The sequence below is a fragment of the Pelobates fuscus genome, chromosome 12 (assembly GCF_036172605.1).
Source record: "Pelobates fuscus isolate aPelFus1 chromosome 12, aPelFus1.pri, whole genome shotgun sequence".
Classification (NCBI taxonomy): Eukaryota; Metazoa; Chordata; class Amphibia; order Anura; family Pelobatidae; genus Pelobates; species Pelobates fuscus.
Genome location: NC_086328.1, coordinates 133,855,190 through 133,880,050, shown reverse-complemented (window position 1 = coordinate 133,880,050; position 24,861 = coordinate 133,855,190). Strand labels below are relative to the sequence as shown.

Genomic DNA, 24,861 nt, shown 5'->3' with positions numbered 1-24,861 from the left:
TGTTATTATTTCATTTCACATAAGACTAATGTAAAAACAGTGAAATTACATTGTGGTTGAAAATTGTGCTACACCCTATTGATAAAATATTTGTGTGAGGAGCAAATAAGGCCGTATAGGAAGTAAAGGGGGAAAAAGTCGGTCGAGGTGTGCCAGAACCGACGTCGTGGTAGGCCTGTAATAAAAGAGGGCCCACCCATGAGGTGTAATGAAAAGTAGAGATAGAGGGAGTGGAGGGTGGGGACATACGAGTCGCTACAAAACGTACGGGAAGGTGAGTTGGGGGGGTTTAAATAGGGTAACATGCCTCTCCCACAACTGCAGGCCAAGCCTTTACATTTGTAAAGGCCGTATAGGAAGTAAAGGGGGAAAAAGTCAGATGAGGTGTGCCGGAACCGACGTCGTGGTAGGCCTGTAATAAAAGAGGGCAAAAATTGGATACCTGCCAGAAAAATAAAACAATCAACAAAACCTAAATTGCCTAGCTGTATGGGAAATGCCATACAGTTGCCTGGCACTTTAACCGGCACTCTTAATTGTGCAAGGGGAAGTATGGTATATTAAATGTATTGGCCCTCTAGGGTAGACTAAGTGTGTGGTAGAGAAGGTAAACAATAGACTGCATGAATAGGTGAGACTTCCTGAGATAATGATGGAAGGACGTGGTGGTTGTGGGAAATATGTGAGACCCAAGAAACTGTGGCAGCAGGTATAGCGGCTCGACAACTAGATTACATAGTTAAAGTGACTAGTGCCCACTAAGTACAGCCTTCCTCACATCTGTGTATAAACGGTTGATCCAAAAGAAGGTGAAAAACCCAGTTTGAAGCGCTTCCAATTTGCAACAAGCTAGGGAAAAATTCCTTCTTGATCCCAGAATGGCAGTCAGATTTTATCCTTGGATCAAGTAGTTATTGCCCTACATTGAAGGTTGATGCTCGGTACGCAGGGACAGGCATTATAACAGTGATTGAAATACTTGGATGTTGATGTGAAATCTGCAAAATTAGAAATTTCCCGGAACCTGAAAACGCCTTGAGTATGATAATAATGAGGTACGAGGACATGAAACTGCTTATGAAAGGTAAACTTGTACAACATATGAAGTTGTAAACCGGATAGGTAGAGTTGATGCAAGTTAGAGGTGGCAAACAAAGCGAGAACCAAAATGCAGACAACATAGCAACAGAGACAGCATCAGTATACGCGAAGAAGGAGCCTCAAAGGGGAAGAAGGCCCTAACACATGTGCCGCGAGCATTGGAACAGAGCCGGACGTGAAAGATGACGACCACAAGCTATCAAGGGTGGCAGACCATGATCAGGCCCTGAAACGCCAGGAATGGCAGCGGCTACGGGAGAGGCCATAGGCAGAGCCATGTGGAAAGCGTAGAGGAGGCACTGGACAGATCGTACGAAAGGTGCAGGAAGTCTGGCATCTGCCACTTTGGTTGGTTCCGATCCAGTTACCCTAAATTTCCATCCAACACCGCCCCATAGATGACAGCAGCGCAGACAACCAGGGGGCAAAACAAAGAAGTAGAAAAAAAACTCGTGGGCCCCCTCCAGCAACAGCGTTACCCGTGGGGTGCGGACTGAGAGTTCAGCTGTCCAAAAGGCTGCCGGTTGGTGGGGGGGAAAGGCAACTCGCTGAAGCGAAGCGAGGAAGGGCCCAGGACCAGGAAAAAAAAAGTAGGAGTAGCAGAGACTCCACAGTGTGATGGGTACCAGACCAAGCCAGAGAGCCCGGGCAGAAAAATACCATGCCAACGCCTAGCAGCGGAGACCTGTTAGAAGAAGAGACAAATAAACAGTGCATAAGCGACCCAATGAGCGTGTGTGTGTGTGTGTGTGATGGCATACTAGCTAATGCCAAAAAGGCGAAATAATTAAAACTAGGTGTGGTGACAGGTGAGGCCCTGCTAGATGCCAAGCAGCGTGAGAGGCTCTATCTCTGCGTTGGCGCGAGAGGATGACGTGGCCATGGAAACGTTGTGGCGGGGTGTTGGCCTGTCGGTGCCAGTTAATCATACGATAGAATGGGAGTGACAGGTGAGGCCCTCTCTATGCCACAATGCGAGGCTACTAACTATGATTTGGCCCGAGGGGCGTAGTACCTCCGAGTATGAGGATGGGTGTGGGCCTCGCGGGACCACTAACCTACGGCAAAGAAGCCAGGGGGAATATCCATTAGTGGACACCTAGGACCCTGACAGCCAGCCACCACTAACTAAGAGGGGAGGGAAGGTAGCGTGAGAGAGGACAGATGTAATGAACGTGAGGGTAAACGAGGAAGTACCGCAGGGCCGACCATAACCGAACACAGAGTAAGCACATCAGAGTCCAGGCGAGAGGCTGAAGGAGCAAGCCCGGCAAAAAAGTAGCAGAATCCGTGTAGGAGTAAACCCACGGGGCACACGAGATCCAGTGCGAGTGTGTGTGTGAGTGTGTGTGCGTGTGTGCTGGCATATTAGCTAAAGCCAAAAAGGTGAAACAATTAAAAAACTAGGTTTGGTGACAGGTGAGGCCCCGCTAGATGTCAAGCGGCGTGAGAGGCTCTATCTATGCATTGGCGTGAGGGGATAACGTGGCCACTGAACGTTGTGGCGGGGTGTCGGCCTCTCAGTGATAGTTAAACATAAGATAGAATTAGAATGACAGGTGAGCCCCTCCCTATGCCACAATGCGAGGCGACTAACTATGATTTGGCCCGAGGAGCGTAGTACCTCCGAGTGCGAGGATGGGTGTTGGCCTCGCAGGACCACTAACCTAAGTTGAAGAAGCCAGGGGGAATTACCACTAGTGGACACCTAGGACCCTGACAGCCAGCAACAGCTAACTAAGAGGGGAGGGTAATGAGTGAGAGAGGGGACGTACAGTGTGAACGAAAAGAAAGAGAGGGCGGGGTACAAGGAAGAAAACAACTGGGGGCAGAGTGAGCCATCGGAGTCCAGGTGGCCAGGCTGTATAGAGTATACAAGGAAAATAGGGACACGGGGCTCATAAGGGCCAGAACGTGTGCCCTGTAACAAAAACATAACGCTCCTTCAGGAAAATAACACAGCACTGGTATGGCGGACCGACGTGGCCCAGCCAAGCAGAGAAACAAAACCCGAAGTTAAACCCGGGTCAGACCCCGGGACGGGACCGAAGACCGCTCGTTAGCAGCAACTACATAGTTAAGACCGTGTATTTAAACAGCAGGGAAGGAAACACGAACGAGATACACCCTCACATTTTTTTTATTTTTTTTTATTAATTAATTTATTTATTTTTATTCTTTTAAATAAAGATAGAGTAAAAAAAATTCCAGTGTTATCCTATTTAATTTTTTTTCTTCCTTTTATCCGGGGGTGGGGCACCATAATTTGTATGGTGTTCTATAAATAATAATAAATAACAGGGTCAGAGTTCTTTAACCTACAGTGTGAAAAGGAAAAGGCAGTGGAGACACCAAGGGGATTATTCAATAAACCATGAACTACAGAGAAATTAAAGCAGCACTTATATAGTGGTAGGAAGTTGCCATTTAAGCACATAGTATGAAACATGAAAAAGACACCCAGCTAAACATTCCTGGGAGGTGATTTAGGGCAAGGAGTAACCTATGAACCATGTACAAGTATAGGTTAAGGGTCCGCTGCGCACCCCTCTGCAAAAATAAACCCAAGTAGAAATATAATGATGTATACCATACCTGAACAGTTTGACCCATATATTGGTCCCTACCTTCATCCCGAACAGCACCCAACACACATTGTTTGGCCGCATGGACGCACGACCGCCAGTGAGTGCAGAAGTACACGAGCGACAGCGCCGCGAGCAGGAAGGGGGGCCGGCAGGCAAGAATGCCGGAAAGAGACGCACAGCAGGCCGAGCAGCAGGCCGAGCCACCCGCGGAGGTGAGCAGCAGAGCAGAGCAGACCCCCCCATAGACGAGACACAATACCTCCGGACAGCAAGCCCCAAACACCCACACCAACGAGACGGACCATCCAAAAAGAGCAACACCTGCATCCCTGCAATTCCTCACCACCAGAATAGGAAATGCCAGAGCAGAGCCCAGGAGGACCACGGACAGACGAGCAGAAGGGAAACAGCAGGCCAGGCAACGAAGCCACGAGGACCAGGTAAGGGGAGGTAAGGACGACTGGAAATAGCGACATGCGAGTCGCTAAAAAACGTACAGGACAGAGGAAGGTGAGTTGGGGGGGTTTAAATAGGGTAACATGCCCCTCCCACAACTGCAGGCCAAGCCTTTACATGTATCAGCATCTTCTCCTTATCAATATTATTATTATTATAAAGTATTAACATATGGCCCAATGCACAAAATACACAAATACACAAAGCTGGAATAAAATGTAGGGACATACCTGCTCAAATGTTCTGACAAGAGCAAGAGCAATACATACACAAAAGTAAATGATAGTCTATAAAACAAAATATAATTCACCCTTTTTTTACAGTATATAAAAAATATATTACTTAACACGTTTTAACCCATTAAGAAAGAATGAACTTTAAAGCCCTTTAGGACAGCATAGAACATCAATCAGTTTTGGTCAAGGCACGGTTAAATAAAAAAACACCTGGAGCTCACTTTTGTCATCAGGAGCAAGATTTAGCGTCTTCAAGTGAGTGCTGTAACATCCCATTGAAACAGCTTGGGCTAACCTCCGTGTTTGCTCACGCCCCCATAATGTCATCACTGATGTCACAGGTAAAGGGCCGCTGTGTGTGGGGACACATTGTCTGGATGATTGCACTATTTCATCTGTCACATAGCTCTGAGAAATAGCACAGGGGGTGAACCAAATGTGTTGCTTTTTTGATGCTTAAAACGGACAGTGTTACAGGCTGCGGAGAAACTCTGCTGATGTCATCACTAGGGATCCTCTGCTAATAGAAGACCTCTGTGATCTGAAAATACATCATACTGGATCTCAATGTTGTATCGGAATGGATGCTCTTGATACACTTCTATTCCCTTTTTTCGGCTGTCCATACACCCCTGTTTGTTTACTGAACCAACTATGTGTGGTCCCTTGTTCGCACCTATTAAGTACCGACCACCCCTCGCTGTTAACCACAACTTGGTTTTTAGTTCAATTGCTTTCCCTGTGTGGCCGCCATTTTTATAACCGAACGCACGTGTTCAAACAATTGGCGGCCATTTTGTCTCCTGAACGCGTGCAGCGGTACATGGTTTTTGATGGCGTGGAACTGTTTTCGGCTACGTGACCCTGTGAACACCTAGTAAAATGGTACCGCTGCCCAACCAACTTCCTGAACAGTTATGATAATGGCGTTCGGGAGGCATAAACTACTGAACAGGGGGAGCATTCGTACCATAACAGACAGGGGGAGCATTTGCCAGTGTTCATGCGAGAACCCCCAAAAGATGATCGGTCGTTGTCTTGTTTTCTCTGGAACTGTTTTGGGGCATAATCTTGTGGCCGACCGGTCAAAACTTCATTCGAATGGCGTTCCCAAACCAAGGAAGGGATCTGAGTGATATTTCAGCAAAGTGTGCGATCAGATCCAAGCTATTCGGTGATGTGACTTTGTGGGGTTCTGATGTATTAAAAAAATTTTTAAGGGTGTTTAAAATATAATAGATGTTTCTGTACCTGAGAGATAATTGAGTTTTAGTTTTTTTCTCATGCAATTATCTCTCAGGCACAGAGGATCTTGGAAGGAAAAGCCCTGTATTTTTGTACAGGAGACCCCATGTAGGGGTCTGTGCATAAAAGCCGTGTGGCCCCAAAATAAAATCAGTTGACTCCCAGATCTGTGTGTCGTCCAGTTACTGGGGGAATGGGCTATATCTACTAACCAGCACTTCCCTTCCAGCTCCAGAGGATTACAGCGGAGATATTCAGTCTCAGCATCGCAGCTCCGCTACAAATGTATTTATAAAATGTGAAAAAGTAAAAAGAAAAATGAAAAGGTAAAACGTGATTAATTAATAAATATATGACAAATATATTTGTGTTGAGTATAAAAAAATAATATGTAGCCTAGCAGAACTGTCCATTGAGACTTAAAAAAAATAAAAAAAATAATATCCAAGTTGTCCTTATGACACTCTTTAATGAGGAAATAGCCAACAATCCCAACTAGTAACACAAATGGAGAGATATATATAGTGATGCCATTTTGGATTCAGCATTTTACCCCAGTAACATGTTTACACTTGTACTTACCTCCCAATAGCTCTGCCTGGTGGGATAGTACCAGTTTGTGATTTCTATCTCTCTACCCCCATTTTTCCTTTCATATTGTGTAAAGGAGCACTTCTGCCCATGTAAGAGCGTACACACAAGGCTGACTTTCCAATTTTAGATTGCAAGTTGAGCTGTGCGTGCCTTTTCATGTATCAGGGGACTCTCAATGTGTAGTATACGTATCTCAGAGTTTGCGTTCCACTGTCCTACAGTTAATTTGCATTTTCTGTGATTGTCCTGATGTGAAAAGTAGACTAAATGATGCAAATACATAAATGTTGTAGCACAGCACCAGTATTAAGAAAGGCGTCCTGTGTGCCCTAGCCAATGATGTTAATGGCAACATATTTCAAGAGAGCAAACAATGGAACTTTCACAATTAAAGAGAAAGATGAAAAGGTTAGAGATATAAAGCCACAGTGGTATGAATGAGGGTTATTATTTAAATACAAAGCTCTGTCCACAAATCCTGGATAATTGGTTAACTGTAACACTTATCTAGAGTGATGTGTGTAAATTATAGACGCCCTCCTCCAGCAGAACATATGATACTGCATTACAAATGAGATAATACTATAAATGGCTATAATTTTGCATATAACAGACTTCAATAAATAACACATTGTCAGTTTGAACATAAAACCGTGATTTTTTTTTCTCATTTCTCACTCTATATACAATTAATTTGACTACAACAGCTTGCTAATGTGTACATGTGGCTTTTTGGAAAAATATTGAAAGTGTGAAATATTTTGTTAATAAAATCTGTTATGCAAATGTATTTTATTAGCATACTGACAGCTCCGTCCCACTGTTTAGGAAAACACATTGTGTTTTTGATAGTTCGCAATGCAGTATTTAAAGGGACACTCCAGGCACCCAAACCACCCATTGGAGTGGTCTGGGTGCCAACTCCCACTACCCTTAACCCTGCAAGTGTAATTATTGCAGTTTTTTTATAAACTGCAATAATTATCTTGCAGGGTTAACTCCACCTCTAGTGGCTGTCTACTAGACAGCCACTAGAGGGCACTTCCGTGTCCATAGCACAGGAAACCTGTGCTAGAGCGTTGCTGGATGTCCTCACGCTGTGTGAGGACCTCCAGTGTCACTCAATTCCCCAAAGGAAAGCATTGAAAAGCATTTTCAATGCTTTCCTATGGAGAGCTCTAATGCGCATGTCTTATTAACCATGGCATTCTCATTAGAAGCTAGACCAAAGGAGCAGAAATGTGAAAAGTGGAAAAAGACGCCTCAAAGACGGATTCCAATAAACCAGATGATAATATGTTAAGGGCCTGGGGTCATGAGGGAGGTTTAAATTCTCATTCTTTTAATATTGGGGTCTAACATAATGATTTCACCGTAGGCTCTATTTATTGCATATTTCAGGGTCCTGAACTAATTTAACCCGTCAACCATGGCACTGGGTGATGGTGCGGCTTGGGGTGATTTAAAATAGTACCTCTTAGTCCCAGAAGATGGGAAAGAAGATGGGGGAGCTATGCTATCCGCTGTTTCCATTTTACACCCCTCAGTCACCACGAATGAGAGGTTAAAAGAGAAGTTGGTTTATCCTCATTTTTTTTTTAAAATGTGTATTTTATTTAATTTAGAATAACATATAAATCTTTTCCTTTATATTCGATTAAGTATAAAGTGTGTTTATACATATTAATGTCACAATGGGTATGTTAACGGTAATGGGTAAAACAATAGGGATCTGTGGCCAGATGTTGGTCAGTCTTTGTTGACTTTATGTTGATACTAGGTGGCATAGTCCCATGGACCATTGTGTCATAGTGTGTCATAAAGGGGTCTTTTTACTCCTTCTGCCTCTGTGTGGCCTCCGCTACTTGTCGGGTCTAGATCTAGCAGCCTTGGGAAGTGGAGTCAGCCTCTTTATTGAGTTGCTGGACGGCGCACTTTGCCGGTTTTTGTTGGTGCTCTCAGGTTGCCCTTGATTCTTGTTAGGAGGTGGTGTCCCTTGCTGTGACATGTTTGTCAAGCCAGTCTTTTGTAGGAAGGTCTCCAGATCATCCTCTGAAGTAAGTGTGTGCCCCAGCGGTACCTGATATTTGCGTCTCTTAGTTTCCTGGCTATAGGTGCCAGTTGTCTTTTCTCCACGAGTACAGAGAATGGTGTGTCTGGGTATATAGCTACCCTGTGGCCCTCGATTGATACTATTCCCAGTTCTCTGGATTTAGTCATTATGGCAGATCTCGCGGAGTACCGGGTCAGCACAATAACATCTCTGGGTGCTGCGATGGGTGCTGCAGCAGACTTCCGTACTCTAAACGCCGAAGTGATCTGAGGTACGTCAGGTGCATCTGTAATTCCCATGACTGTCAGGAGGGTGTGAGCATAGGGTAGGAGCTGTGTGTTATCGACCTCTTCAGGGATGCCTCTGAGGCGTAAGTTTTTTCGCCTGTGTCTGACCTCCATTGTAATAATTGTGCGTCTAATTTTTTTTACCTGATCTTGTATATCTCGGCTTGAGGTCTGGAGTTTTTCATCTCTGGAGGTTTCTCTTGTTTCTAGGCTGTTGATTTTTTGCCGTACCTCCTCCACCTCCATCTGCACTTTCTGCAGGTGGTCCCTTCAGATCTGTCTCATCTCCATCAGGAGCCTTTTTATGTCGCCTTTTGTGGCAGGTGCTTCGTCTTCCTTAGACTCCGTGGTGTAGGATCGAGGAGAGGGCAGTGAGTCTTCCTCTTCCTGGAAGGCTTCAGATGCCTCGGGTGTGTCCTTCGGGCCATCTTAGGTCTCTGTGAGGTCGCAGGCCTCTCGAAAGCTAGTCTGATATCTTGCTGTTGGGGCCTCTTGTTTTTCTTCCCGATTCTCTCTGCTTGGGGGGTGTCTGTCTCTTGGGTGGAATTTCCACGATTTTGTGGTGTTTTCCGTGTTTTTGCTCTGGGTCTGAGCGGAGCTCCGTGGGAAGACGTCCGCTCAGTTTCGCTGTTGGCCACGCCCCCGGTTTATCCTCATTACATTTTGAACGAAAATATATAAAACTAAAAAATATACTAAATCATTTCAAATTTTCGGAAAAAACGACTCAGATTAAACAAATTTTCTATCTGTGAACATGCGTAGCTTTCAGTCAATCCAAGGTTTAGTGGATGAATGGTCTGAATATTTCTTTGCTGCAAATCTCCAGGCTCTGATCCAGTGATGTTTGTCAGTGTCTGTGTGTATGTGCGTGTATGCATACAGGGAAATTATACTTCCTCTGCATAGAAGAGTCATCATAAAGAGTAAATCCATTTTACATTCACACATGATTGTGATTCATTCATTGTGTTTGAGTGACATACCTGAGCAGAGCACTGTGTCAAGGCTAGCTCTATAGTCACTGGGTTATTTATGACCCTTTCTCACTGCAATCTGCTGCAGTAGACCGAAAAGGCACTCAGTGTAAAAAAAAGAACAAAAAACAAAGCTGAGTGAGCCGCAGTGTTTGCAACGTAAGATGCACTTTGTGTCCAGTTCCAAATAATTTGCAACTAATTTATGTTTACATAAATACATAACTTATATACTTTACATAACTTATATACAAAATATACATTTATAAAAGGAGAGAAAAAATGTAATTCTTTACAAATAACAGGTAAAAATGCAATATTGATATAAACCAGAGCTAATTAACACTACTACAGCATAGGCATCACAAATATGATAAGATGATAGGATGTTAAGATCATATAAATGAGCTCTGCCTCACATATTACATGTATGATAGGTCTATATCGGTTTGCAGGCAGCTCACGTATTTCCCCTGACTGTATCAAGTCTGTTCTCATTTACATTTCCTGAGCCCAAGTTTTCCTATGTGCATCGTAACCGCAGTATATCAGGTTTTCTACAATTATATTTCCTTCCTCTAAAACAGTCTGTACCTATTAGAGGCTACTAATTACTGACTGTTTTTTTTACTGGCTAGCCACCAGTAATTTCTCCTCGCAAAGGTACCGGCCACGTATTGAGTAGCCACATACTGGTAAAGTATAGAAACACATGTTGTGTAAAGTGTCCTCTTAACACTTGCTGGTAAAAGTTAATTTCTGCTATTTTAAATGTTTATTTAAATTACAAATATATTTTAATCATAGAATGAATTTAATGTTTTGTGTCATATGTCTGGCATTTTCTTAAATTTTATTGGAGTTTGATAAGGTCTAACATGTTTTTACGTGATTTTGATGTAAAGACATATACCATTTTTTCCTATTAAGAGTTGTTAAATTCCTTGCTCTTGTAAAAAGGCAAATGTTGTATTTTGAGGGTGGTATAGAAATTAAGATGGATAAATCATCCAAGAGATAACCAGAGGCTATTAATTAAATGCAATAATAAAACCACAGACTTACTCCGTTGTAGTTCAAATATCATCTCATCTTTTAATTGAGAGAGTATTGCATATATAAAATGGCATCAGTCTACTGCGCATGTGTACATGAAAAACAAGCAACAATCATGTGGCAAACAGAACCTCCCCACTGGTTCTTGGAGGGGCCTGTTTGCCAGCCTCCTGCCCTGTGACTAAGGCCCCTGTGATAAACTGTGGTTGAAGACACTGTTTTTGAAGCGGCACTTCAAACTCCTGAAGTGGTTCGAAGCAGCACTTCTAACTCCCTTGCGATTTCTAAGCGGTCGGCTGGCATTCAAACATGTGGCGGCGGCCATCTTAAGCCGTGAGCACAATGAGCGATGTTTGGTCGTCGAGTACATGGAACTCAAATTGGACACTTGACAGCTCGAACACCACTAAACACATACCTTCCACAGATGTTCGGCTATATGAATGGGAATCGAAAGGCGTTCGGTGGGCATAAACTCTCGGACGAGAGACATAAACTGAGCCTACTCCCGAAGCTATACGTTCGTTTTTTTATATTCTACTTCGAATCCCCGAAGTAGACAGACCACACAGCCTGATTTCCTGGAACTATATTTGGACAGTAATTCTGTGTGCGGTCGGTTAAAAATAGACCTCCATGGAAATCCCGAACCTCTGAACCAATCTGGGTGATTTTTGGATATGTTGTTCACCCAGATTGGGGCTATCATGGGATATAACTTTTCTGGGGTTTCCATGAGTTTTAGGGGTACGTTTGGGGTTTCATAAAAATGTGTGTTTTTTCTGCCTGGAGATAATTGAGTTAATACAGTATCTGACTCAATTATCTCCCAGGCAGAGGGGAGGGATTGTATGTTTGTATATGGGAGTGTCATGCATTTAAACATCGTTGTTATTGGTCTGTCATTTTATATTGTAGTTCCCCACAAGGTCCATGTTGGAGTACCCCTTGCATGGGGACTTGCATAAAAGGCCAGTGTGGCTACCAATAAATCAGTTCACTTTACCCTCAACATGCAGCCTCATCTCGTGATTGTAGAGAACAGCTATACAGGCAATAACCACTAGCTCTTATACGAGCTTCACAGCTATATTCTCTTACAGGAGAGGCTTTCCTACTGGAAACTATATCCAAAAGGTTGGTCCAGGATGGCAAGGGATGGTGAGATCCCAGCCAAGCTGCGGCTGCTTAGGGGCTTCGGTGCCTATGGTGTCCAGTGTGGTGCTTATGGTCCTCAGCATCAGCTAGGAAGCATCAATTGGCGGAGGCACCCAGTCGGGGTGCCAGGCGGTCCATCACAAATTACTTACTTAGGGGTCCTTTCTAGGCAATGCTAAGAATACCAGGGTTAACAAAAGTAACTTTTCAGAAAGGAATGTGCTTCAAAGACTGCTGATAGAAGCAGAAATGAAGGAATTCGCTTTTAACCCTTTTAGACGTGCAAGGACTCAACTAAGGCAAAGGCTTAAACCCTTTATTTACCTTTATCTATGAAGCAGAAATGAAGCAAAAAACGTTTAACCCTTTCAGACATGGACAGACTCAACTAAGGCAAAGGTTTTAATTTAGTCAGCCACTACTTAACAATTGTCTTTAAAAACAATTATACAGCAGCCAGTAATTACCTGATGGTATTGGTGAAAGCTTGCTGTCAGTAAATAGCCAATAGTCAATACTCTAACAGTTGTGATACATTATGTAGCAGCTGATCAGTAAAAATTAGGGACAACATTTGAAACAAGCATTTGCTTATTATATACTGTTTAGGTAGCATATATCCAATGTTTGTCTTGGGTAAAAGTCCACACTTTCAGTACATTTACAATACGTAAAAAGGAGAATATTTGCATTTTATATTCTAAGGTTAACAAATTTAAACCTATTTAGTTTAGAAAAACGTCGTCTGAGAGGGGATATGATAACATTATACAAATATATTCGGGGCCAATACAAACCATTGTGTGGAAATCTATTCACAAACTGGACTTTACATAGGACACGAGGTCATGCGTTTAGACTGGAAGAAAGAAGATTTCGTCTAAGGCAAAGGAAAGGTTTTTTTTACTGTAAGAACAATCAGGATGTGGAATTCTCTGCCTGAAGAAGTGGTTTTATCAGAGTCCATACAGATGTTCAAACAGCTACTAGATGCATACTTGCAAAAACAGAATATTCAAGGATATAATCTTTCAATGTAGGGTAATAAACTGCTTGATCCAAGGATAAATCTGACTGCCATTCTGGGGTCAAGAAGGAATTTTTTTTCCTAGCTTGTTGCAAAATTGTGCTTCAAACTTTTTTTTGCCTTCTTTTGGATCAACAGCAAAAAAACAAATGTGAGGAAGGCTGAACTTGATGGACGCAAGTCTCTTTTCAGCCTATGTAACTATGTAACTAATATAAACATATTCACAGACATGGAGGAAGTGGTAAGCGGGTAACTCCCCCCCTCACCCCTCTTCCATGGACTCCTTGGAGAGGTTTGTGGGCTGCTAACTCAGAGCACAATGACTAAATATACTATATCACTATTGTCTTCTTCTTATGGTTGTTCATTTATGTATTAGTATAAAACATACAATGTATTGGTTTGGCCTCATGTTGGGCTACTTGTTTTTGTTGCCCCCAGCCCAGGCCTAATGTAGCTAGCCCAACGCTGTCCATAGAACATTGTCTATAAGAGTGCCAAAAGAACTGCAACCATTACTTAATTGAGGCTAAGTAGAAACAGCCATCCTAAAGGCATAGAAGCTCAAATGGAAGCAAGCAACGCTGTCATTAATGTTTTAAAACACAAGTAAATAAATAATTAGACTGGCACACTATGGTGGTTTGAAAATACTCTAATATACATTGAATGAATCTTAAACAAGCAGTAATGTTTTATTTATTCCTAGGTATATATGTTATTCTAGAATTTTAATATCAAATGTGTTTCAGAAGCCTGCTTCTCTTAAAGTCACACCATACACACAATAAATGCAACCTCATAGTTGGTACAGTAGCAAGCAAAAACGTAGCCACAAAGAGGAAATGAGGAGAACATGGTCAGCAGCTGCACATTTCCCACAAATACGTGTACCCAACAATGAATATGGAAACTCAAGACTTGCATAAAGGAGACAAGCTGAGATCTTAGTTTATTCATTTTTTTTAATCTTTATAAATGCAATAGCAATGTTTAATTAATTAAATATATTGGTACGTAATTACAGTACAAAATACCTTCTACTACTGTCCGTGTTGCACCAGCCCTTGCCCTTAACATTAGTGTTGCATTGTAGTAATACAAACAGAAAGATTAAGCACTGTAACAGTCTAGTTAGTGGATAGCAGCAACAGCTTGCCAAGGTAGTCTCTTCTTGGCTGGAGTAATAGTACTTATTTGCAGTTGGTTGGTAGTTCCGCTTTAAATAATTGGATATGAAAAACAAAAACAGAAAAAGTATATCTAAATCATGGACAGAAATGGATGTAGAGAGCCACTTACATTAGATAGAGCCTCTGACTCTCTATGATTTTGGGCTTGAGTGGAACAGTCCCCACCTTAGAATATATCAAATCCAAAATCAAATCCAAAATCATAGAGCTGGTCAGAAGCTCTATCTAATGTAAGTGGCTCTCTACATCCATTTCTGTCCATGATTTAGGTATACTTTTTCTGTTTTTGTTTTTCATATCCAATTATTTAAAGCGGAACTACCAACCAACTGCAAATAAGTACTATTACTACAGCCAAGAAGTGACTACCTTGGCAAGCTGTTGCTGCTATCCACTAACTAGACTGTTACAGTGCTTAATCTTTTTGTTTGTATTACTACAATGCAACACTAATGTTAAGGGCAAGGGCTGGTGCAACACGGACAGTAGTAGAATGTATTTTGTCCTCTTTCTCCGGCAGAGACACTGCTGGAAGCCGGATAAACAACAAGAGGCAAAATGATGCTAATCCTCATTTCACAGGCAGCTTGTGAGACACTTGCCCTGCAGCCCACCTCATCCATCTCTGGAGTTGCACATACATGCAGTGTGAAGTAGCCAGCAAATATTGAAACCTCACATTCTGTCTTCTCATTCTTCTATTGATACAAATCAAGCTTTTTTAAAAATCAGTTAGCATCCAATGGGTCTGATTTATGCTTTTATGGAATACAATCAATGTTTAAAACAAGTTACTCAGAAGTAGATTCTGTGGCAGAGAATTCACACATTGGCATGGCTACCAGAAATCAGCTTTTCTTGGATCAATGTCAGAACACTGATGAAAACATTCCTCTTGCCTTTCTTTAACCTTGTTTCCGTATTGACCTAAATACAGAAAAAAAATGGTATTTTATTAAATCTCCTTGCTATTAAAAAGATACAAAAAAATGGAAAACATTGCTGGTAATATCTTTAAATCAGTGCGACTCTGGACATGCCTCCCTGTGGTCAGTTCCTGGATTCTTGGGTTGATAAGGATTTTAATGGCACATTCTTTCTCATTCTCACAAACATAGTTGTGTGCAGAATGTGAATACTGATGTAGTATATCATGTTCTAAATAGATGCTGTGTGTAAATGTTTGAATGTAGAATATTGGATAAATGTGTGAATATTGTATGCAGGGTGTGAATGCTTTCGGTAAGGCCTGCATGTTGACTAGGGGTTATGGGGGTTGTGTGCAGTATTTGAGTGCTGGGAGCAGAATGTGAATACTGTGACCTACAGCCACGGAGGCTAACTTGGTCTCCTAATGAACAACGATTTGCTTAATGGTAAATTCTGCTGGCTTCCTGTTGCTTCCTGTTAGGAGCCCACTGCAAGTGATCACCTGCCAGATCGGCCACAAGCACCGACACTCACCATGCAGAATGGACAGGATTCAGCATATGATAGTTTCACCATGCTTAGCATAGGTGTTGCTGGTACACCATTAACATGGACAGTTGTAAACGACCCAAGGAGTGGCTTCTGCGAACCGTTAAAGAACAACTGGGTCCAATGTCACTGCTCCATTTGTCCTTCAATAAAGACAGCTACGCACATTGCACAATACACAAAATAGTACAAGAAACGCTATGGCATCCCAGTGTAGTGTTCTAAAATTGTAACAATTAAAATTCAACCAATGTAATGTTTCTGCTAACATTTTAGGTTTTTGAGCTATATCAGATGTCTTCTTTTAATTTCCAAATGATGCCCTCTGTGGGTTATGTATAAGGATCAAATCAGTAGCAAAGTTCTAAATGTGCAGAAATATCTAAGGAAACTAAGAGAATGTTCCTCAACATGCTCTGCTATTAGAGCTTTGGACTTCAATGTCCTTTCTCCATATTGCACGGATTTCCTGTAGGTTTAAATGTTCTGCTTTTTTTAATTTTCAGTCCTCGAGATAATATATACACCAGCTGTTTTGTGCTTGTATTTTATAAACATATAATTAAATCGTAATAACCGCAAATAATAAGATGTGAAATTAAACTTTTAAAGTAAGATTGATGATTACAAATGTAATGACTTTCAGGGTTATCCACTAAAATAGCAAATGTACAGAATTAAAAGAACTGTGGCCTCGATTTAATCAATTTTCCAAATGATTCAATACAGTCAGAGAAACTTTCCAATCATTTATATACAGAAGTCACTATTAAAGTCACACTGTGGACCCGTAAAGCACTTTAGCTTGCTTAAATACTTTATTTGTGAAGAGCGTGTCATTTTTTATTAAATTTTAAAAAAAGTGCAGATTTTAATAGAAATTGGCACTTTTTTGAATTAAATTGTACTTGTATCTGATATGCTATTCCTTCAAGAAATGTTTATATATTTATTTTTTTTAAATGACAATGAATCCCTTTTAGTAGATATTACGAATTGGTGCTATCCTCCAAACTCCAAGTCTATATTATTGCTTTTGTAAATGAATCTTGATACAGCCCCTGACTTTCAATCAGACAACCGGTCCTGTTACTTCCTGGTTTGTTTAGCTCAGTGAAACTAAATGCATGACACAGACCATTGCCCAGAGCGCCTGCCTTGCAAAGACTTCTCATTGAGCTGCACTGGGGAATCTGTGATTGGACAGCCACAGAAAGTCCGGGCGGAGATAGAAGGGAAGGACTTGCAAAGTCAGCAGACAAGAGAACTGCAACTTTAATAGATGCTTTTAGATATAACCCCAATAAAAAAATGCATAATTAAATGCATTCGTGTTTTCATTTGGGGTATATCTGCTAAACTGTGTTTTGTTTCTCTTTGTATTTGGGCAGTGGAGTGTCACTTTAAAGTGTAGGGGAATTTTAGTAGGTGTCATTTAAAATGTTTTTGGGTGTTGAATCATTTGGAAAGCTTATTAAATTGAGACCTCTGTCCTTAAAATGGTTAAATATCTTCATATAATCTTAATGTTATATATTTTTTTTATTATTTTTTTTATTAATGTTTATAATTATAAATCACTATCCCACCTCTCCCACTTTCTGACAGCCATTTTTATTTATCTTCGTTTGGTCTACTGACCACCAAACATTTTTATTTAAATTTTCTTTTTATCCAAGTGTATCCTATTAATAAAGTTTACCATTACCCAACTAACTCAATGTTAGTTTTAAAGATGAAATGTGAAGTTGACTGGGGCAAGCTGAGAACCTTTAGTTCTGCAGTTGGTGTAGTAACCAACTGAACCATATAACCAGCTTTACCTTCTTTGAAAAATAAGGCTAGTTATGGATATGTCTAACATAACAACTTCAGCATCTGAATTCAACACAGCTGAAAGAAAATCAAAGCTCAAGTCACCAATATTTAGAATTCTATTTACAGAGTTGTATAATTGTTTGATATAAACACTCTCCTTGCATTGCACGAGTTAATAGAAATCATTAATCCAATAAGCCGAGCATTTTTGTTCATTATGTGTTCAGCGTTGTTTGTAGCACCAAGTTATAAATAGATGTCTTATTCAGGCTTTCCAGGACATGGTCTGTATCCATAGCGCTGAAAGGTGGTAGGGAATGAATGATTTCATCCATGATTGTACCCCTGAGACTGTTACCATGAGGCAGAAGGTATTTTTCCAGATGCATCATCCGGTGACTTGTTAGGATCCCCGGCTGCTCAGCCTAGTGCTTGTGGCTTTCTGTAAAGATGATATTATAAAGATATTAATGTCTGAATATCCCTTGGGCAAAATAGCTTATCTATTGGTGACTCCTTTAGTCTGAAAAGGTCAGTGTACAAAAATCAAACACGGGAAAGAATTTCAGAAAATAGACACTTTACAGCCTTTCAGGTAATCTATTTTCTTTTATGTTCATAATATTGACAGGATATTACAATGCTGCAATTATAGACATTACAGCAAATTAGCCCTAAAGGCAGGTTGTACAGGTGGAGCCAAGAGACTAGTCATTTCATTTAAGCACTTCACGAAAGATGATGTGCTAGTCATTATGTAATGGTACTTAGCCTCCTTCTAAAAAACAAGAGACATGCGTGATGAAGGTATCATTTTAAGTCCTGCTGTATATTTCTCATATGTACAGGCATCGTGTGGTTGCACATTACTAAAAGCACAGTGATATCACGTATACCATTTTATTGTCATTTTTGTTTTTTACATTTTTATATATATATTAATTCAGAACCCTTACCTGAAGGTGTACTGTGTGTATAATAAAAAGATAGGTCCTTGAAACAATGACAATGTTGTATTACTATGCGGTTTTGTTGTATTTTTCTCTATAAATTTGTAAGAAGATTTTTTAAATAAATTATTTTATGAACTCCAGCATTTTAGAGAAAGCTGATAATGATTGCAGAGCAATTGAAAAAGTTAAAGGGAAATTTATATCCACAATAAAGTACAAATTCAGCTTTAAGTTGTCCTTAAGGTGAAAGAGCCAGTAAATGTATAACATGTATGCTTACTTTAAGAGTGCTCTTTCTACCTACACAAATACAACAAGAGGGCATAGTCTTAAATTAGAGGGGCAAAGGTTTAAAATTAATATCAGGAAGTATTACATTACTGAGAGGGTAGTGGATGCATGGAATAGCCTTCCAGCTGAAGTGGTAGAGGTTAACACAGTAAAGGAGTTTAAGCATGCGTGGGATAGGCATAAGGCTATCCTAACTACAAGATAAGGCCAGGGACTAATGAAAGAATTTAGAAAATTGGGCAGACTAGATGGACCGAATGCAAATGGTTCTTATCTGCCGTCACATTCTATGTTTCTATGTTTCTACGTACCTCTATGATTGTATTGAGGTAATAGAAGGGAGGGCAGTAACGCCACTTTCCCTTATCCATAGAATGTTTGTGTCCGTGCCACTTTGTGTAGAGCAGGTGTGTAGGCTATATATTTGTATGGTTTCCCACCATCCACTTACCAAAGAAGATCAAGAAATACATTATAGAAATAACCTTTAATGTATCCATGTGCTATTGTCATCATAAGGGCCCATTCACTTTGTTTTTACTTTTAATTGAAATCTGTATTCTAATTAGTTTCTTGGTATTTTCAACCAAACAGAAAAAAAAAAAAAAAGTTTATACTATGGTCTGTGCCTACAAAATGCACAGATGAAACCCAGACTCCCAAAAGCAATGAAAGTAATGTTCCATAACTAGTAGCAATATATTTGATCTTCTCTAATTGAGATCTTTTGTGTAAACTGTTCTTAATTCAAGCATTACTGCCTGTCTGATGTAACAAGACCTGTTCTCTGTTTAGATTTAGCAAAAGATACCTACACAGATGAGTCTGAGCATGGAGCTTACGACGGCCGTACAGATCAATCTCTGCTCATTCAGCATAAACTGAGCAGGCAAAAGCAAAGCTCTCGGAAATCTCAAAAGGTAATCTCAAATGCCTGATCTGAATCAATATTTGTGTGAAAAGTATTGCATTTGGTAAACAGACAATTAAATCAATTGTCATTAAATAAAATATGTTAGAGAAAGTATTATAACACATGGAATATTTAAAATGAACACAGAACGAATTAAAGGAACACTCCGAGCACCATAACAACTTAATCTTAATTAAGTTGTTATGGTGCCAGGAGATCACTTGGTGCTTTCTTACCTGAATGGGCTAAACCGTTCTCGAAAAGTTTAACCCCAAAGTTTGTCTCCAGCACTGGATCTCCAGTTCCCCCAGCATCATCCGGCTTTTGAAATCGACTTTTAAGAAGCGTGGAGTGCCACAGATTGGCTAGAGCGGCAAGCTAGCATGATAAGCCAATCAGTAGCTCCTCATTTATAAAAAAAAAACATGACATTTCAATTAAGTTGTTATGGTGCCCAAAGTGTTCTTTTAAGAAGTGATTTGAAAATGTTGCTTTTAATGTATTACAAGCACTTGTTGGACCTTTTAAATATGATCCATCTTGCATTGAAGTAGAGTAATTCTATATTCAGCATATATTAACTCTTCAGCATCCACATGTATTGTGAAGAATAACCAGGAAATATGTCTCCTAGAAAGTTAACTGAAAATTGTGAGGAGCCTTAAACTCTCATCTCATAACCCATGATGAAAGACGCTGGAGCAATTATAGGACTCCTCTGGATAATAGGGGGCTCAGGGGGAATTTTAACGTGGCCCCATCATCCATCACCCTTACAGCCCAATTTGGAGTCTGTAGTAGAAATGGGATTTTCATATTCCTTTCATTATTAAGACTGTGCAGATGTAGAATAGACTTTACATGTGATTTAGAGTTTATTTTCTTGAGCTGGGCATATTTTGATTTAGTCTGAAAAATTATTAGAAGTGCCGTCCCATGACTTTCATGTAATATGGTTTCATGCTCATCATGGCAATGCAACCCTGTTGTGATAACTTGTAACATCTAGTTGCTAGGGCACACTTACAGGGCACACTAGATAAATGGCACACTTACTGGCTACTTTGGGTTATCTGGCAAATGAACCATTCAATGGCAAGGTTGCATATCATAGGGAACAATGATAAAGACCATGTGGCTATTTTATGGCATACCAAAACTTGTCAAAGAAAGAGAGGGTTCATGTGAAAATAAAACAATCAATAGTAAGGCCATATTGTGTGGAAGGCACCAATTATCTAAATAAGTCACCAGGCTGCTCAATCTCTACTCCTCCACCCCCCATGCTTCTGAATTATAACTCCCATGATTTTCTGGGCATCAAATTTGAGAATTCTGGAAGTTGTAGGCCATCAACATTTGGGGAGAGGGCTGTTTGAGATCCATGATCGAAGTAAAGGTTGAATATTTTCACTTACATCTTCTTACATCATCACAGTAGATAACGTATGATCAGAAAAGCTGGGGTTCAAATTAAGTCTTCAAATGTCTGCAATTTAAAATATGTAGGCAGTTCTTTGATTTACCCTAACATTACTTATTATATTGAACTTAGGAAGTTATTCTCTTGGTAAATGTTTCTTGAGGACCAGAGAAAGGATATTATTACCTTGCCTTAGTGCAGACATGCTTGTTTGCAAATGCATTGGTTATTACAATGCTTAGTGACACATGTGATCCCTTAGGAGAAGATTTAAGAGTTCCTGTTGGAGATTATGTATTGAATGCTGCTCTGTAAAGCATTTAGGCAAACTAATGCACTCTTCAATCTCTTCCAGTGTAAAGAAGAAACCATGACTAAAGAAAAACGCATCTTCGAAAGATTCCCGACAGATACTGGACAGGTACAGACACTTTTATTTTCCATGCATTTTAGTAAATATCTGAAATCTCCCCCCACTCCCTCCGACGATATGGAGCTAATCAGGTTGTCCCTGCGCGGAAAATGTTTGGCCACGACCCCCATTAGGAGAGGACATCTATTGGCTAATAGACTGCTCACACAGGGTATTTCAAGTACTCGTCGAGCAGTATCACATTTGCCTCTGACGAAGGTGCTAGTAAGAGCACTGAAACGCGCGTCAGGCGTTCCATTGTCCGCCTTTGGACATCACTTTTTGCCCACATATTTCACAGTATGGTACTATAATGGATTACTTATGTTTAAATAGATAGATTTTTTTTCTCTACCACTATTAGTTAGCTAAGTGGATGTAGCCAGTAGATTATATACAATTATTAACATTGTTGCTATCTAGACTGTTACTAGTCTGTCAAGCAGTTTTTGCTACGTTTTTTCCTGCATATCCGCTCTGACTATCTGCTCTGTCTATAGATATGCCGTGGGAACTCTAAGCTCCACGATATCTATATTCTCTTTCCTTATTTCTCTTATATGACACCATGTATATATTTTTGGCACTATTATATTAGCCCATGTTATATATATTCTTTGGGACCCTCTTTGTAGGTATTTAGTATCTCTACTATTTTAAGGATTCATTTAGTGGTAGTTTATTGGGTTTTTACTCATACATCAATTCCCTCTCTTTTCTTATTAAGATTATATATAACAGAGAACACTTAGAGCATAATCTATTAAAGCTCAATTTGGTGTACTATTCTGTCTATATATACTCATATTCAAATACTAGGTGTATTTGATATTTGATATATTTGTTCTATCTATTTTTAAATTTTATTGTCTCAGGGAGATTTACACACATTTCTATTTTTTGATTATTTATATTTTTCGTTTGACTACTTCACTATCTCCAGATTTATGCAGTTTGATACATTTGCTTCTTGCAGCTGTTCTCTCTGTGTTGTTTCTCCTTTTTTCCACGAAATCTCCAATGTATCCATCGATTAGCTTTTTTTACGGGAGTAAACCGAATGCAGTGTTTCTGTTGAGTTCACGGAATATTTCCTGTAAAAAGGTTTAAGTGATTGTACATAAAAAAGAGTATCCATCCATTAAAGATAAAAATTTTGCAATAGTTAGTCTGATTCGACCAGTTTTGGAATCCCAAGTGTGCTAGAATAATGGAAATGTCCACACCATAGTCAGCAACATTAAGCTTTTACCTGCTGTCTTTCCAGTGAGTAGAGCCACAGCATTCAAAACAGATAATAGTAAGATTTCTCAGCAATTTACGAGAGCACGGAGGGTTCACATTTATACTTCTCACAATAACTTAACAACAAATTGGCAATCAGTAAAATGGCTGTCACTATTGCCTACAACTACCATCCGTAAGCGGACTGCAGAATTTAACATTTAGCAAGACTTAATTAAAGACTGCTAAAAGTTTCAAGTATCCCACAGAGATTAATCGGAGTTCCAAAACACTAAGTAACACCTGGTTTCCTTGCTAAATGGTAAAAAATTATGGCCTGTCCCTCTCTGATTAAAAATCAGACTTGCCTAATCTAGATGTGAAGAGAAAAACACAAGTTAACAACTGCAAATTCTCAATACATCCTATAATAAAATATACATTTCTTCTAATAATTTTAGTGCTTATTTTATTAAGTACTAAATCCTATTATTGAGCATCATTTTTTTAGCTTTCAATAAATACCTGTAAAATGTGCCAAGCCAGGTGTACGCAAAATCTACGTGGACATTTCATGAGACAATAACAGGCGCAGTGTGTACTTGCGGAGGGAACCTATAATAGTAGCCTTGGTAGAGTTTTTATGGCAATGAATTAGAAAACCTTTTTTTGATGTACAGCCAATTCGATAAACAGTAAGTAGTGGTCGTATTTGAGTAATGCGTAGACATTAAATGGTATTGTTTACCATTTAATGTCTATGGTATTTTATAAAATGTTCTCTATATAACAGTAGATAATGTTCTCTATATGTTCTCTATATAACAGTAGATAATGGAGAGATATATTTACAGAAATAACGGTTGGAAATAAAATTAAATAGTAATACTGCTCTTGGCATTTTGCATAGCCTTACGGGGGTTTTGTAACTGCACAGGTGTTCAGAGATGGTCTTGCGTGGGTGATTTTGTTTTTCCACTTGATGTTGTTTGCTGATTGTTCAGCTGTATAGCCAATTATTTACTTGCAATGTTACATTAACAACATATTCAGGAACATGTAAAACACGTACACATACATGGACTATATTTGGTCGTCTTCTACATTGTCATGAATATAGAACACGTATGTTTTTTATGTGATTAAAATTGTGATATGATCACTCTGAAGCGAGGTATTATCATTAGATTTTCTCTGGGTCATTTTCACTCTGGGGAGTAATAAAGGTCGCAGTAGAACCTGATGACCAAAACACTGAGTCACCATGCTCTCTAATCTGGAATGCTGTAACGGTGATATCTTTATTTTTTGCCCCAGCCAGTACATATTTATATTTGCTGTTGTTGAAGTTAATTTTAAGAATCATTAAATATACTGAGCTACATATTCCAGCTCATCCAGTCATTAATAGAGTTAATTGTTGAGGGATCAGATTAGGAGACACATGCGCCATGTAAGAAGTGACAGCTATATCATCAAGGGACCGTCGTCCTGCGTTCCCACCATATATAATCAGGACAACGAGATGAATGTCTTCCAATTAGTTTTGGACTTGGTGTCTCAATAATGATGGTGGTTATATACAGATTTTTTTTGAATATGACATAAGGATAGTTCTCAGACTAGCTATTTCAGATACAAATGATAATGCAATTCATCACCGAGCAAAACGTGACTAGGTCGACATAAACTTAAAGAGTGAAAATATGTAGCTTTTATTTGTTTTTTTACTAATTTAACTGTTTATTTTAATTTTATAATGGAGTTATCAACTGAACAAGTATTTATTTACACTGAAACCTGCTAAATTGGGGAAGTATTTTAGCATGATTGATTATAAAAACTGATTAGCAAAATGTAAAATTTCTAGCAATGCAGCATTTACCTTGTGTACCCATGGCTGTTTAATTGCTACTTAAAGAGTGAATAGTTGTAGTTTTTATATTTTTCTTTGTATTTTTTTTCTTAGTGTAACTGTTCATTTTACTTTTATTATGCACTTTTCAACTGAACAAGTAGTTCTTCATACTGAAACCTGCTAACGTGGGAATATATTTTAGCATTACTAATAAGCACGTTTTAAATTTACTAGCAATGCAAGCCGTTTTCTGTGTGTCCCCACGGCTGTTTCATTGCCAGCTGTTATGCAGATTATGTTCATCAATAGTTCACCAGGTTCTTTATACGTTCCCTTTCTTGTTGTAAATTGCCTCAATGTCAGACATTTTGAACCCAAAATCGTTTTAAAACAATCGTAAATCCACCCACTCATTTCTGCTCAAGATATTTGAATCCATGTACAGAAGCTTCTTATACTGAACCTCTCTGGTTTATATATTATTTTAAGTAGGGTATTTATATTGTCTCTGTGTCG

At 39.6% G+C, this 24,861-nt stretch overlaps 1 protein-coding gene across 2 annotated transcripts in view; it reads left to right on the top strand.

Moving 5' to 3' along the window:
• ANO3 (anoctamin 3) overlaps positions 1-24,861 on the top strand; it is a 349,289-nt gene that overhangs the window by 174,542 nt on the left and 149,886 nt on the right. For both annotated transcript variants that reach the window (XM_063438288.1, XM_063438287.1), the window contains exons 3-4: positions 19,311-19,435; positions 21,207-21,272. In XM_063438288.1, coding sequence (XP_063294358.1) covers positions 19,311-19,435; positions 21,207-21,272 — 191 coding nt within the window. The remainder of the gene's footprint in view (positions 1-19,310; positions 19,436-21,206; positions 21,273-24,861) is intronic.